This window comes from Perca flavescens, chromosome 2 (assembly GCF_004354835.1).
Source record: "Perca flavescens isolate YP-PL-M2 chromosome 2, PFLA_1.0, whole genome shotgun sequence".
NCBI classification, from domain to species: domain Eukaryota; kingdom Metazoa; phylum Chordata; class Actinopteri; order Perciformes; family Percidae; genus Perca; species Perca flavescens.
The window spans coordinates 18,663,692-18,676,101 of NC_041332.1; the positions used below are offsets into that span (position 1 = coordinate 18,663,692).

The 12,410-nt window shown below is 42.5% G+C and overlaps 1 protein-coding gene across 5 annotated transcripts in view; it reads left to right on the plus strand.

The window, feature by feature from the left end:
* The window catches only part of LOC114564970 (nucleosome-remodeling factor subunit BPTF), a 50,810-nt gene that overhangs the window by 15,024 nt on the left and 23,376 nt on the right, over positions 1-12,410 (plus strand). For 3 of the 5 annotated variants that reach the window (XM_028592703.1, XM_028592712.1, XM_028592722.1), the window contains exons 5-15: positions 462-695; positions 1,402-1,611; positions 2,561-2,749; positions 3,125-3,297; positions 3,702-3,878; positions 4,078-4,259; positions 4,793-4,924; positions 5,760-5,889; positions 7,379-7,514; positions 7,941-8,243; positions 8,454-10,518. In XM_028592703.1, the coding sequence (XP_028448504.1) occupies positions 462-695; positions 1,402-1,611; positions 2,561-2,749; positions 3,125-3,297; positions 3,702-3,878; positions 4,078-4,259; positions 4,793-4,924; positions 5,760-5,889; positions 7,379-7,514; positions 7,941-8,243; positions 8,454-10,518 (3,931 nt within the window). The remainder of the gene's footprint in view (positions 1-461; positions 696-1,401; positions 1,612-2,560; positions 2,750-3,124; positions 3,298-3,701; positions 3,879-4,077; positions 4,260-4,792; positions 4,925-5,759; positions 5,890-7,378; positions 7,515-7,940; positions 8,244-8,453; positions 10,519-12,410) is intronic. The other 2 variants (XM_028592729.1, XM_028592738.1) reach the window with 2 other exon arrangements.

Here is a 12,410-nt window from a genome sequence, read left to right on the forward strand (position 1 = left end):
CATTTTACATGCAAATCATGTTATGTAAATCATGTAAACAGTCTGTTGCTGCTACCGTTTTTGAATTCTAAACAAGCAGGTTCATTGGAAGGTAATCCTTCTAGTTTTGAGTTTAAATATAAAGTTCAAGCACGTCCTAATGTGGCCTCCAAAAACACACCCTCTTTGTCATTTTGGTTTGGTTCCCAAGTCTTCTTTGTTACCTATGGAATATGGTATCTTTATTGTATTTCTGTAGTTTGTGATTTCTTTATTACTGTTGCATAACAACTTATAATCATTTTATTTTCTCAGTATCTTCTGAAATTATGCCTTTTTAGAAACACAGTACCTATGTTGTGTTGTTGATCAAATCCCTGAGTGTGATTTCAATAATATCACACACTATTTAGTGGCTCAGCCCTTTCATTTCTTTTGTCTTAAAACTATCGTCTTTTGTTTATACACCTTCTTTCATCCAGAGGAGATCCTGGAGCGGTTGCGGGCAAAGAAGGAGGAGGAGCTGGAGGAGGTGAAGAGACGGGCTGCTGAGGAGGCCCAGAAGGCGCGGCTGGAGATGGAGAAAAAGGAGATGGATGTGGAGAAGAAAGATGAAGAGGCCAAGGTGAGGGACGAGGGGCAACAGGAGGGCAAAGATCTGACCGAAGAGGAGGAGACAAAAGAAGAGGCCACGGAAAAGAAAAAAAGTGGTGGAGGTATTTATGATGTTTGTATTTCACAAAGTATTCTGAAAAACCCAATCAAATATGTAGCCCAAAGTAATGATAATAGTAGCATAAAAATGTTGTACGGTCTGACCTGAAAAGCAGTTTCCCTGGGTCTCAGTAACTCCACTCTATTCTGTTTTTGAGCCTTGGAGAAGAAGACATCATCACAATGGTGTAATTAGTTATTGATTTAAAGAATCAAATCCATTGTTCCTTGGCTCTTCGACCAATTAGAAATGTTGTGGTCTTTTTCAAGACTCAAGCGATACGTTTGGCAATTATAAAGCACATATTTTTATTTATATCTGTGTCTTGCTGAATATGTATTATCCAGAGCCATAAAGAGACCCCTATATAGAATAATAAGACATTTATGGGCAGCAGAAAAAAAAGCGCTAACGTCTTTGGTAAGCGTTGGTACACTATTTGGCTTCGAGAGCATAATGAATATAAGTGTCTATATGTATTCCCATAAATGCATTCATCTTAAAAAAAAGAAATGACCCCAGAAGTTAAGATACATTTTTAAAGGTAATGCAACAATGTCAATGAGATGATTATTGTTTTTTAAATGATGATTATTATGATTTGGCCATATTTGTCAGCCCCAACCATCACTGGTTCTCTCCAAGTAATGCATGCGTTATAAAATAAAATCCACAATATTTACAACATTGCTGCTGTTCATCTGTAGTTGTTGAAGCTCCACCCACTGGCCAAGAAGGCAGTAGTGGCAGTAGCATCTCAGACGGACCCATACTCCCAGCAACCTGTGCCCCAACACAAACCATCCCCACCAACGTGACCTATAGCCTGGCCTCTGAGGCTCCAAAGCCCCCAGCCTCCACACCAGAGGCTCTGATAGAGGGATGTTCCCATATGGAGGTCTCTAACATCACCGAAGGTATACAAGGACATTTTAGTGGGAAGTTGACCTCATTAAGCTCTTTTCGGGGATCTGCTTTACTGCCACAGTTTGCAACTTCACAGGACTGTGCGATAAATCTAAAATCAGTGACTTGTTTGTTCCGCCATATAACCCCCAGTGCTCTGGCGTTCCTCCTTTTTTTTCACGATTTCTCAGCCTGCCTCTTTGCATGTGGCTCTCATTCCAGCTGCTGGCTTTTGTGTTCAATTGTCCAGTTTTTATTTCTTGAAACCCGGGCTTCAGCCTTGGAACACTTTCAGCCATTTTGCACTTGAACTCTTAATTCCCTAATGCTCTCTCTGAAGAGCATTGATTGATTTACAATCAGATGGCATTGTCCCTACACTCAGCATGACTGGAACCAAGCCACTGTCAACTGGGGACAGCATTTACATTGCTTGTCGCAATAATTCTTCTTCTTTTTTGCTTTTATTTTGCTGCTTGCTTGTAATCAGGAACTCTGATTAGATAGCTTTCTGTTTATGTAGTTCCTTTTTAAAAATGTTTAGTGATGATCTGCACATATTCATTCTAATAATTGCAGAGCTTTTATTGTTGTGGTCAGTGTAATCATGTATACACAAGCCTTTTTGGATCTTTGCCTTGCCTGGATTGGTCACCCTTGCTTTCAAGTGGTTATTTGGTGCATGTGTTATGCATGACTTATCAGTAGGGGGAGCCACAGCTTTAGCTATTTCAGAACGATCACAAGAATGTTTCTGGCTTTATTAAGACTGAGCTTCTGCTTGTACTGCGCCTCCTAGTTAGTGGTCATTTTAAACAGCTTTGATGCAGCAATCTGTCTTGGTGTTTCTAGTTGAGTAACTTCAGCCCCGTCTAACACTTGTACATTGCTGAAACACTTAAACAAGCTAGTCTTGTTTATGTAACGGTCAATCCTCTTTGTGATTTTCTGTCTGTGTAGCAGAAAAGCCATCATCAGATTCTGTCCGTGTCAGCGGAGATGGCATCCCCAGCCTGAGCCAGCCCTCCCAGACCAGTGAGGAGAACAGTAACAGCAGCATGGGAGCTGGGGTCCCTCCCAGAGGTCCCGAACCTCCAGACCTGGCTGACAAGTCCTCCCAGTCATCCCTGGCCAGCCTTGATGACACAGGTCTGACAAAACAGTACCTCCATAATTACGTCTTGTTTGTTGTAATATAGCTATCTACGTGATGATGCCAATAATTGACCTCTATATTCATACATACTACTCATGTACACATTCTACATCCCAGTTAATAGCCTTAAAACATAAAAGCAGCACATTTTACATGGTAGAATTTTCTGTATTAAAAACCACAGTACAAGCATGTTACAACTATTTTTTTTTAAATGCATATGCATAAATATTTGATGTAACCACCGTCAACAGGGTGTTGCTTTCAGTGATCATAGCACATCAAACGGCCATAGTTCAAATGGAGTTCACAACTGTGTAAGACTTGGCTTCGTCTGTCTTTGACTGAACCTGGCATTGGGTTTTCAGGGGACGGTAAAGACTCAGCCAATGGTGAGACGGGTCCCGGCAGTAAGAAGTCTGCAGCCACTCGCATGGTGACCCGGCTGAGGAACCCAGAAAGCAAGCTTAGCCAGATGAAAAATCAACAGGTGGCCGCTGCTGTTTACGAAGCCAACAAGGGCTTCAAGGAGGGCAAAGAGGTGAGAAGGACCATGGATGATAACGATTTTGCTCTTTCAGACAATAAATGAAAAATGCCTGCATAGTGTCTGACACAGGTGCACAGAGCAGGCCAATGGATGAAAATTAGGTTAATGGCCTTGGGGAAGAATTTACCTGACAATCTTCAAGCTATTTAACATTGTCCCAAAATAACTTGTCTTCTCGTAAAATGTCATTTATTATCCGAAGCAGATGAGCAAGTAAACCACGGCTCATTTCAAGGCTGCAACATCAGCGTCTGTAATGAGGATGTTTCTTATTCAGGACATCTGGTTTGCAACAAGTTGTACATTGTATTATAAATTGGAATAGGAACTTTGTTGTTACAAGGCAGTCTTTAATAAATGTAAGTGACTCATATATTTTTTCCTTACCTCTACAGGTATTAGTAGTAAATGCACAAGGTGACGTCACCCGTGTCAGCACGCGAGGCAAGGAGGTGGTGATGAAGGGGACACTCAGCCAATACTTCAAGCTTGGCCAGGAGGGAAAATACCGCGTCTATCATAACCAGTACAGTTCCAATACTGTGGCCCTCAACAAGCACCAGCATAGAGAGGCAAGTAGCACTACATCTTGTTGGTTTTGCCATTTGAATGTTCAGAAACATTAAATAAGAGCTGCAGGGTTGCTCAGTGCATTCCAGCCCTTTCTGGGTTTTCATTTTTCCGCATGTTTTCAAGGGTTTCTCCCATTGTAATATAGACTTCCAAGTCACATGGATTGGCAATTATAACTTATAACTGTCTTTTCCTCAGGACCACGACAAGAGGCGGCATCTCTCCCATAAGTTCTGCATGACACCAGCAGGAGAGTTTAAGTGGAATGGGTCCATTCATGGCTCAAAGATTCTGACCATCTCCACACTGAGAATCACCATCATCCAGCTGGAGAACAATGTTCCAGCACCGTTCATGCACCCTAACTGGGCCTCACACAGGTACAGAGTCAGGCACTGTGATATGGAAATTATGTGTTATAATTCGGATACTTGGAGCGCCCGGATAGCTTGGTTGGTGGAGCGGGCGCCCATGTATAGCGGTTTACTCCTCGACGCAGTGGGCCCAGGTTCGGTTCTGACCTGCGGCCTATTGCTGCATGTCGTTCCCCCCTCTCTCTCCCCTTTCATGTCTTCAGCTGTCCTGTTGATTAAAGACCTAAAATGCCACAAAAAAATCTTACAAAATATACACATGTATACTTGTGTAGCTTGCTGTGTATTTTAGAACCATAAAAAATGTTTAGTGGGTATTGGTTTTAGTGCTTTAGGTTGTCATGTTGGTATTGTTGCCTTTCAGTGATTACATCATCTTATGTTTAGATATGGAAAAAAGGTCAGAATTAAGGTACTTCTTCCAGAACTATAAGCACACTATAACAGAAAACTTAAAACTAAATGTAGCCTAAAAGTGAAAGCGCCTAAAATAAACAGAAGTTTCCAATTTGTTTAATGTTTCTTTGCTTGTTTTGTAGGACCAATTGGATCAAAGCAGTTCAGATGTGCAGTAAGGCCAGAGAGTTTGCGTTGGCTCTGGCCATCCTGGAGTGTGCCATCAAGCCTGTGGCTATGCTACCTGTCTGGAAGGACTCACTGGGCCATACCAGGTACACACATAGTGTATATATACAGTGTATGTGTACTGTACATATTGTTTACATACTACACATATTCATAAATCTGTGCTTTTGCACAGTGATATGATATATCAAACATGCATACAAAAATAATAGTTATAGGATCCATCCAGAAATTCAGTTTAAATGCAAGACATTCAAATACTCAAACAACCATTCAGTGCATGTACACAAGGGGGTGTGTGGTAAGTGTAGCAGGCAGAGGCAATCATAACCAGGTCAGATCAAAAGGCCCACCCTAGCTGTGAGGCATAATATTTAGACTGCAAGACCACTACCAGTGCCACCCACCTCTGCCTCTACTACTGCTTCAACACCACACCGCCCCAGTAAAGAAGCGATTGTCCAAGATTTCACAAGGTTAGGATCAGAATGTGTGACTGAACTGTGAGCAAAGTAAGTGAGCGAGAGCTTCTCAGCAACTTGTAGGGCAAGTGTGTGTGTTGTGTGTGTCGTTTTTAATTTATGTTCCAAGAGCAACTATCATCTCATCTTTAGTCAGGGCTATAATCATACTTTTGCATTACTCAAGAAGCTTTCCAATTCCAAAAGGCTGAACAGAAGGGTGAAGGGTTGAAAAGATATGCATGGTTGTCGCTAATTGATCGATGAACTTATACAACAAACAGTTGTCTGTGCAGCACACCATGAACACAAAAGTTCAGACTGAGAAGTCACATCAAAGGTTATATTGTCAACTTTTCTTCTACGTTACTAGTCTGTGTAGATGTAAAATCAATTGCAGTTCTAATTTAAGAGCAGCAGGGCAGGCTATGCTGTATGACAGTGACATTTTCATTTTCAGGTTAAACCGCATGACCTCTATGGAGCGTGAGGAGAAGGAGAAAGTGAAGAAGAGGGAGAAGAAGCTTGAGGATGAGGAGACAATGCAACAGGCCACCTGGGTCAAATACACCTTTCCAATTAAACACCAGGTAGGTCGCATACATATTCACAAATGTTGGCTTTTCAATTGATTATTTCTAACACAAGATGAATTTAATTTGTCAGAAGTTAGATATTCTTTTGCCGTTCATGCACACAAGGACAATCCTCTTACACTCATGTATACATACTGTACTTAGCATGCCAGATTGAGATTGGACCAGCTGGCTGCAAGCCTGCCATTTTTTCTACATAAAATAATCCACTCCTCATGTAAATGAGCTTTGTACAGCACATGACACACACACCGGGGTGTCCAGTATGGCTGCCATCACAGTGTTAAAAGCTAAATGTAAACATGGGCATTGAAATTGACACTGGAAGTTCAGAGTCTCAGATGTGCGGTATACTCGCCGCAGCCGACCTGTCTCACACCAGTGTGACGCCATGGGTGCACAGTAACTATTTATACTCGCGTGTGGTGGTCGCAACACTAGTTGTAGTGTTCTCCTGAACAGAGGTGGCGCAACTGAGGAAAGGCTACTGACTTTGCTATTTCTACGTACAAGAAGAAGAAGAAAAAGGTAAACAATGGCAGAACTGGCAGCAGCATTGACGTCAATGTTTCGGTTTGATTTCGATGACCTACTTCGTCAAATGAAGCCTTTCATTCACCGTCCATAAAAGAACTCCTCTTAACCCAGTAAGTTTACAAGAGAGACTTGCAGTCACTCTGAGAGTCCTTATAGACTCGGTTACCCCCCGAACTCATCCCCGCTTCTATGTTTCCACTTTGTCGCGCACCGCTGAAAACCTCTGGTCGCGCACCGAGGTCTACGTTGTTTTGACGTCACATTGGCGCGCGCCAGGTTGCCTGCTGCGACTGTAAAAAGGCCTTCATGCACCACACCGTGACATTATTTTTTAATGTGACGGTATGTGATTATATTAATTTTAATATAATTCTTCTCTGTGATTTTTGCTGTTCTGAGTTTGTACCTTCATGGTTAAATGCACTTATTGGAAGTCATTTTGGATAAAAGCGTCAGCTTAATGTAATGTAAAATAAAACGTTCTGTGGCAACCACATTTTTAGATGCACCGCTGAACAAGTTACAAGAGGTTTGATTAAATAAGATACAAACATCCTAACTATTCTAGAGACTATTCTACATGAAACTATACTGACAATAGGATAATGGCAATAACATTTTACTCTAGTCTACTTCTAGATTGAGACTTTGCTGCCTGAAAAACTGAGGCATTGCTCTGGGAAACACTGGTGTGTATGTTGTGTGTCTGTGACCATCAAGGGTTGTTTGATGCAGCAAATTGAGCTGCGCTGTGAGTCATTTCCCTCAACAGTGATCAGTGTGTGGATAACCTTTTAACTTTTAATCTCTCTTCATACCTTTGCTCTTCCCTCTCCCACCCCTTTCTCTCTCCCAATAACTTTTTTCTGTTTGAACCTTGCATTGCTTTCTGTTTCTTTATCCTTCTTTCCCTCATTTATTTTCTACTTTCTTGTCTTATTTAAAGGTGTGGAAGCAGAAAGGAGAGGAGTATCGCGTTACGGGCTATGGGGGCTGGAGTTGGATCAGTAAGACTTATGTGCAGCGGTTTGTCCCCAGGCTTCCCGGCAACACCAACGCCAACTACCGCAAAGAACTTGAAGGTCTGGAATGGGAGACTTTGGGGCCTAAAATGTGGTTTTCTCTAATATAAAGTATCTTTGACTCTGAGAGTGAATAAGTCTCTCGTTCAGTAATCTCAACGATGCCATTGTGTGTGTCGGTTGGCATTCTATGAATTTAAGCCTCTTTTGATGTGTCTGTTGATGTCATTGAGTTATCTCAAAGAGCCAATCAAAGACCTCACAAATAGTTGAGATTATTATTTATCCTTTAACTGCTACTAAATATTTAAAATGTTAAGCAGAGCTGCAGATTAACTGCAGCATCAAAATCATGTTCTTTATGTTATAAAAGCTGGACACGCCACGATAAACCTTCTCAAGTTAATTATGTTATTGGTAGCTCCAGATGTGCATTTTCAAACAAATTTGAAAAATAAACTCTCACTGTGATTGTGTTTTCCAAAGATGCTAAACTTGGCAAGAAATGTACCCTGTTGGACTTGAGTCGACGTCCCAGTGTATCTGCACCAGAAGCTCAAGGAGCTGCTGTCTTACACAGTGAGGCAAAAGATCAGGACTCCTCTGGCCTCTCCAAGCTTGTAACAGATCATCCGATGTCTGTTGACGATTTGGAGTCTAATGAGCGGATGGAAGAGGAAAAGAAAGAAGGGTTGGGTGAAAATGAAAAGTCTGAGGAATTGTCAGCAGATGAATCACCTGCAAAGATGGAGGTGGAGCCCGCATTCTCAAGATCAGATGAAGAGCAAAGTATGACAGTGCAACTTAGTGTCTAATAGCATTGTATTCAATTGCATGTGGCGATGAGTTGTAGAACATTTATAATTACTTTTACTTTAGTATTGTTTATCCTTCCACAGCTTTTTCAACTTGATTGACAGAGATTGTAAGGAGAATGTGAGGAAGTGTCCCAGTTTTCATTTCAGTGCAGATTAAAGTCTTTTTTTGTTTTCTCTCCAGGGTCCAGCATTCAGGAGGAAAAGGTCTCTATTAAGGAGGAGCCCACAGAGGGCCCGACACGACCCTTTAACTACGATGTAGTGGATGTCAGTAAGGGCTTCCTTACCCGCATCGCCTACAAGAAGAAGGTCAAGTCCTCCAAGCTGGACAGCCTCCTAGAGCGGCGAGTGAAGCAACACGTTATTGAAGAGAGGCAGAGGCAGCAGGTGTCTGCCTCCAACCCTCAGACTCCTACACCAGTTTCATCCACTTCAAACCCCGCTCTGAGCACTCCGGTACGGCCGCGATCACCACTTAAGCCCCATACACTCGCCCAGACACAGCTTGCACTGGGCAAAGCTTCCACAACACAAACTTCAGGGCCAGGAAAAGTTGGAGGACGAGAGGTTGAAAGCGAGAGTCTGGCGGAACTCTCTAAAACGACAGGTGAGCTTGTCACTCCTCCTCTTCCTTCTCCTGTTCCGGACTCAACACCCAAAGACAGTTGCAGTACAGGTACACAAAACCAAACCAGCTCCATACCCCAGGTATTGGAGGCAAACTTAGTAGAAAGGACTATGGGGCCAAAAGAAATTAAAACGGACAGTTCAGTGAAGGAGGGTGTCACACTGCCTGATGTACATGAAACAGCAGGGGGAATTCATAGCTCTTTAGAGCGACAAACAGCCAGTGTACCATCAGATGTTACTAAGGCTGTGCATATTGAAAATACAGGGTCTGAGGTACCCAACTTAAAATTGGACTCTCTGAGGACATCTACAAGTGTTGTTGACCAAATAAGCAGTCGAAACATATCTCCTTCTAAAGGTATTCAGCAAAACCCAGAAACTTTAAGCTCAGCGCATTCGGGTACAGAGGAAAATGGCATGGGGCCAGAGGAGAACCAAGAAAATATAGAAGGCATTGGACTAGGTAAAACCGAAGGCAATAGCACTCCCGAGCCAGTTTCTCATCTCCCTCAGGTAAATGGTAATGATGGCTTGGGGAGTGCAAGCATGTTGAGTAACTCTGTAATGAGCTCAAATAATGTTGTGCTCAGCAACAGTCCACAGCCCATGGTGAACAGCATCGGTAAAGTTGAAGAACAAGGGCTGGTTGTCTCGTTGAAGGACAGCACACAGCAACAGCCTTTAGTAAACGGAGATTTGGCTTCTGTAAATGATTGTACAGAGGTTGGGGGCGAGGAACCAAGCTTAGCTTCTAAGGTAGAGAGCAAAACGGCAATAATAGACCAGCACTACGAGCCGCCGCTGAAGAAGACGAAGCTAGAGAACAACGTAAATGCACTTGGAGCCAATACTCAGAGCACTCTACAACACAGCAGCACATCTGTGGAGACCAAACCCAGTCCTGTGGTCAAGATCATCAGAATGGCACCGTCTCCCATACCTTCAGCAGAAGAGTCCAGTCTAAGTGACGACTTTGCAGAGGAGAATAGTAACAGTGGTACGACAGAACCACTCAAGACCATCATCACACAGGTAACCACAACCTCCACAACCACCACAACAGTAGTTTCCACGGAGATGAGGATAGCCAAAGTGCCATCGAAGGCATCTGTAGTGGTAATGAAGCCTGATGTGTCGACAAAAGAAAACAGTGCAGTGTCCACCCTTACTACCATGACCAAAACAACTGTGACCAAAATCTGTTCCCCCGTCCTCGACGGTCAGTCAGAGGCCAGCCGGAGTGAAATAGTGACACAAGAACAGAGGACGGCGCTCTCGGCCTCTATCAGTAAGTCAACAACTGACTCCAGTGGTAAAACCTCAGTGTCGTCTGTTGCTGTGAGCCTGGAGGACTCGTCATCAACAAAGGGCCGTGTACGTCTTCTCAAGTTCTCCCGCACCAAGAAGACCCGCTCAGACACCGCCCTTCCTTCTTACCGCAAGTTTGTCACCAAGAGCAGCCGCAAGAGTATTTTTGTACTGCCACATGACGACTTGAAGGTGCTGGCGAGGCGAGGTGGATTCCGTGAGGTGTCCATATTTAGCTACAATGCCAAACCAGCGCTGGACATCTGGCCATATCCTTCACCCAGGCCCACGTTTGGCATCACCTGGAGGTAAGCTCGCTCTTTTTTTGTTTATTCTTCTCACACCCATAAGCTTCTCACCCACCTAAACCACAAAGCATATTTGAAAGTTTTTATTCTTTCTGCCCCCCTTGGGCTCACTTTACACATAATAATCCCCATATTCACTGACAAAAGTTGCTGGTTGAGTAGCTCTTTTCTATAGTGCAATTTCTCCTTTGCATTTGACCCATCTTGGCTGTGTCAGTGATTTAGTGGGTGGCAGTTGGGGAGCGACACCAAGTTTTGATGCCAGCGTCTTGTTCAAGGGCAATGGCTCTAGAGTAACTGATAGCTAACGTGCATGTCCCTTTGTGTGAGGGGGAAAAAAAAGAAGAAGGAAAAACACCAGAGGAACCCAGTGCAAATACAGAGGACAAGCAATGATGATGGTGGTCCTACCATTGACACTGTGGATCTTGTACACACAACACTTTCCAAATGAAAACGGAAATTCCAATACAGAAAGCCCAAATCAAATAAACAGAATATATTTTAGTTTAGTTTTAGTCAGTCAGACATGATTTGTATCTATGGACTCCCCAAAAAATATTCATTAAAAACCCTTCAGGGGCAGCACTCCAAATTTTAATAAAAATTATGGCTTGACTAGAATTAAATTGTACCCTTATTTTATAAATGGCCTCTTGAGAATAAACTATTTCTAAATAAAACTTAATCAAAGGACACTTTTTTTTTTTTTTTTCTTGGATTTCTTAAAAGTCAATTTCACATTTGTCAAAGACTTATGTGTGTTCAGTGTCATAGTACAGTGTATGTACAGATGGATTCTATGAAATAGAAATCAAAAACATATGGCTGTGGTACATAGTAGCATGAGCAGAATAATACGCATTTAACGTGTACTTTCACTTTTAGCTTTGTATATTGGGTGACATAACAAGGCCTGTGTATAGAATCTTATAGAATTATTCACAGTTGTGTAATCATAAATGTTTTATAACAACACACTTCTTTAACAGCTATAGTTTAAAATATTCATTTGTGATGTTTACGAAAGACAACAGAAGGGATAAGGCTGATATGTTGTCCTTTTAAGCATACACCTTTAAACCCTTTCCTGGTTTTGTCAAAGTGCCATGTCCTATTGATTTGTTGTTCATTGTGTCTCCCTCCCTGTCTGCTGTTCGTGGCTTTGGCCCTGAGCGATGTTGTGGCTCTGAGCTTGGTGTCACACCGGTTATTTTAACTGGACCTCCGAGTTCCAAAGCAGTCATGAATCATACAGCGGACAAGTGTCAGGATGTTCGTTTTATGCAGTGACCCAGCCCTGCAACCCAGGGATATTTTCCCGCCTGTGGTTACACATGGGAAAGGGAATATCTACCAAAACCCATACACACACAGCCTTGTGATGATGTTTTTGTAAATGTTCAAGAGAGGAGTGCATTGTTGGAACAGCAGACACGGCCATAATGATGCAAGGAAGGAATATTTCTTCTAAGGGATCTTTTCCTGTCATCTAATTCTACACTCAGAACAGCCTGTTACACCCAAAACTGTTTATTAAATTAAAAATGACCAATTGAAATATACACAAGCTTCCACTTTAAACTTTGTGAGTTTGAACTGTTGCTTTGTGCCCTTTTGTAGTCACAGATAATATCTATTCCTTAACTAAATTAGCGTATAGAATTATTAAATATGGCAGCCAGTCATTCTTTCATAAAAAATGGTCATGAGAGGACAGCAACATCACCAGAAACCTCAGTCTGTTTTTACTCTTGCCTCTTCCTGTTACATGATCGTGATGCAATGTATGTCTGTAACAGTGAGTGAGTCACCGGCGGTCAGTTGTCCAGCACTAATGAACTGCATGACACCAGGGCAGTGGGGAACGCCAAAACCCCTTCAGCTCATAG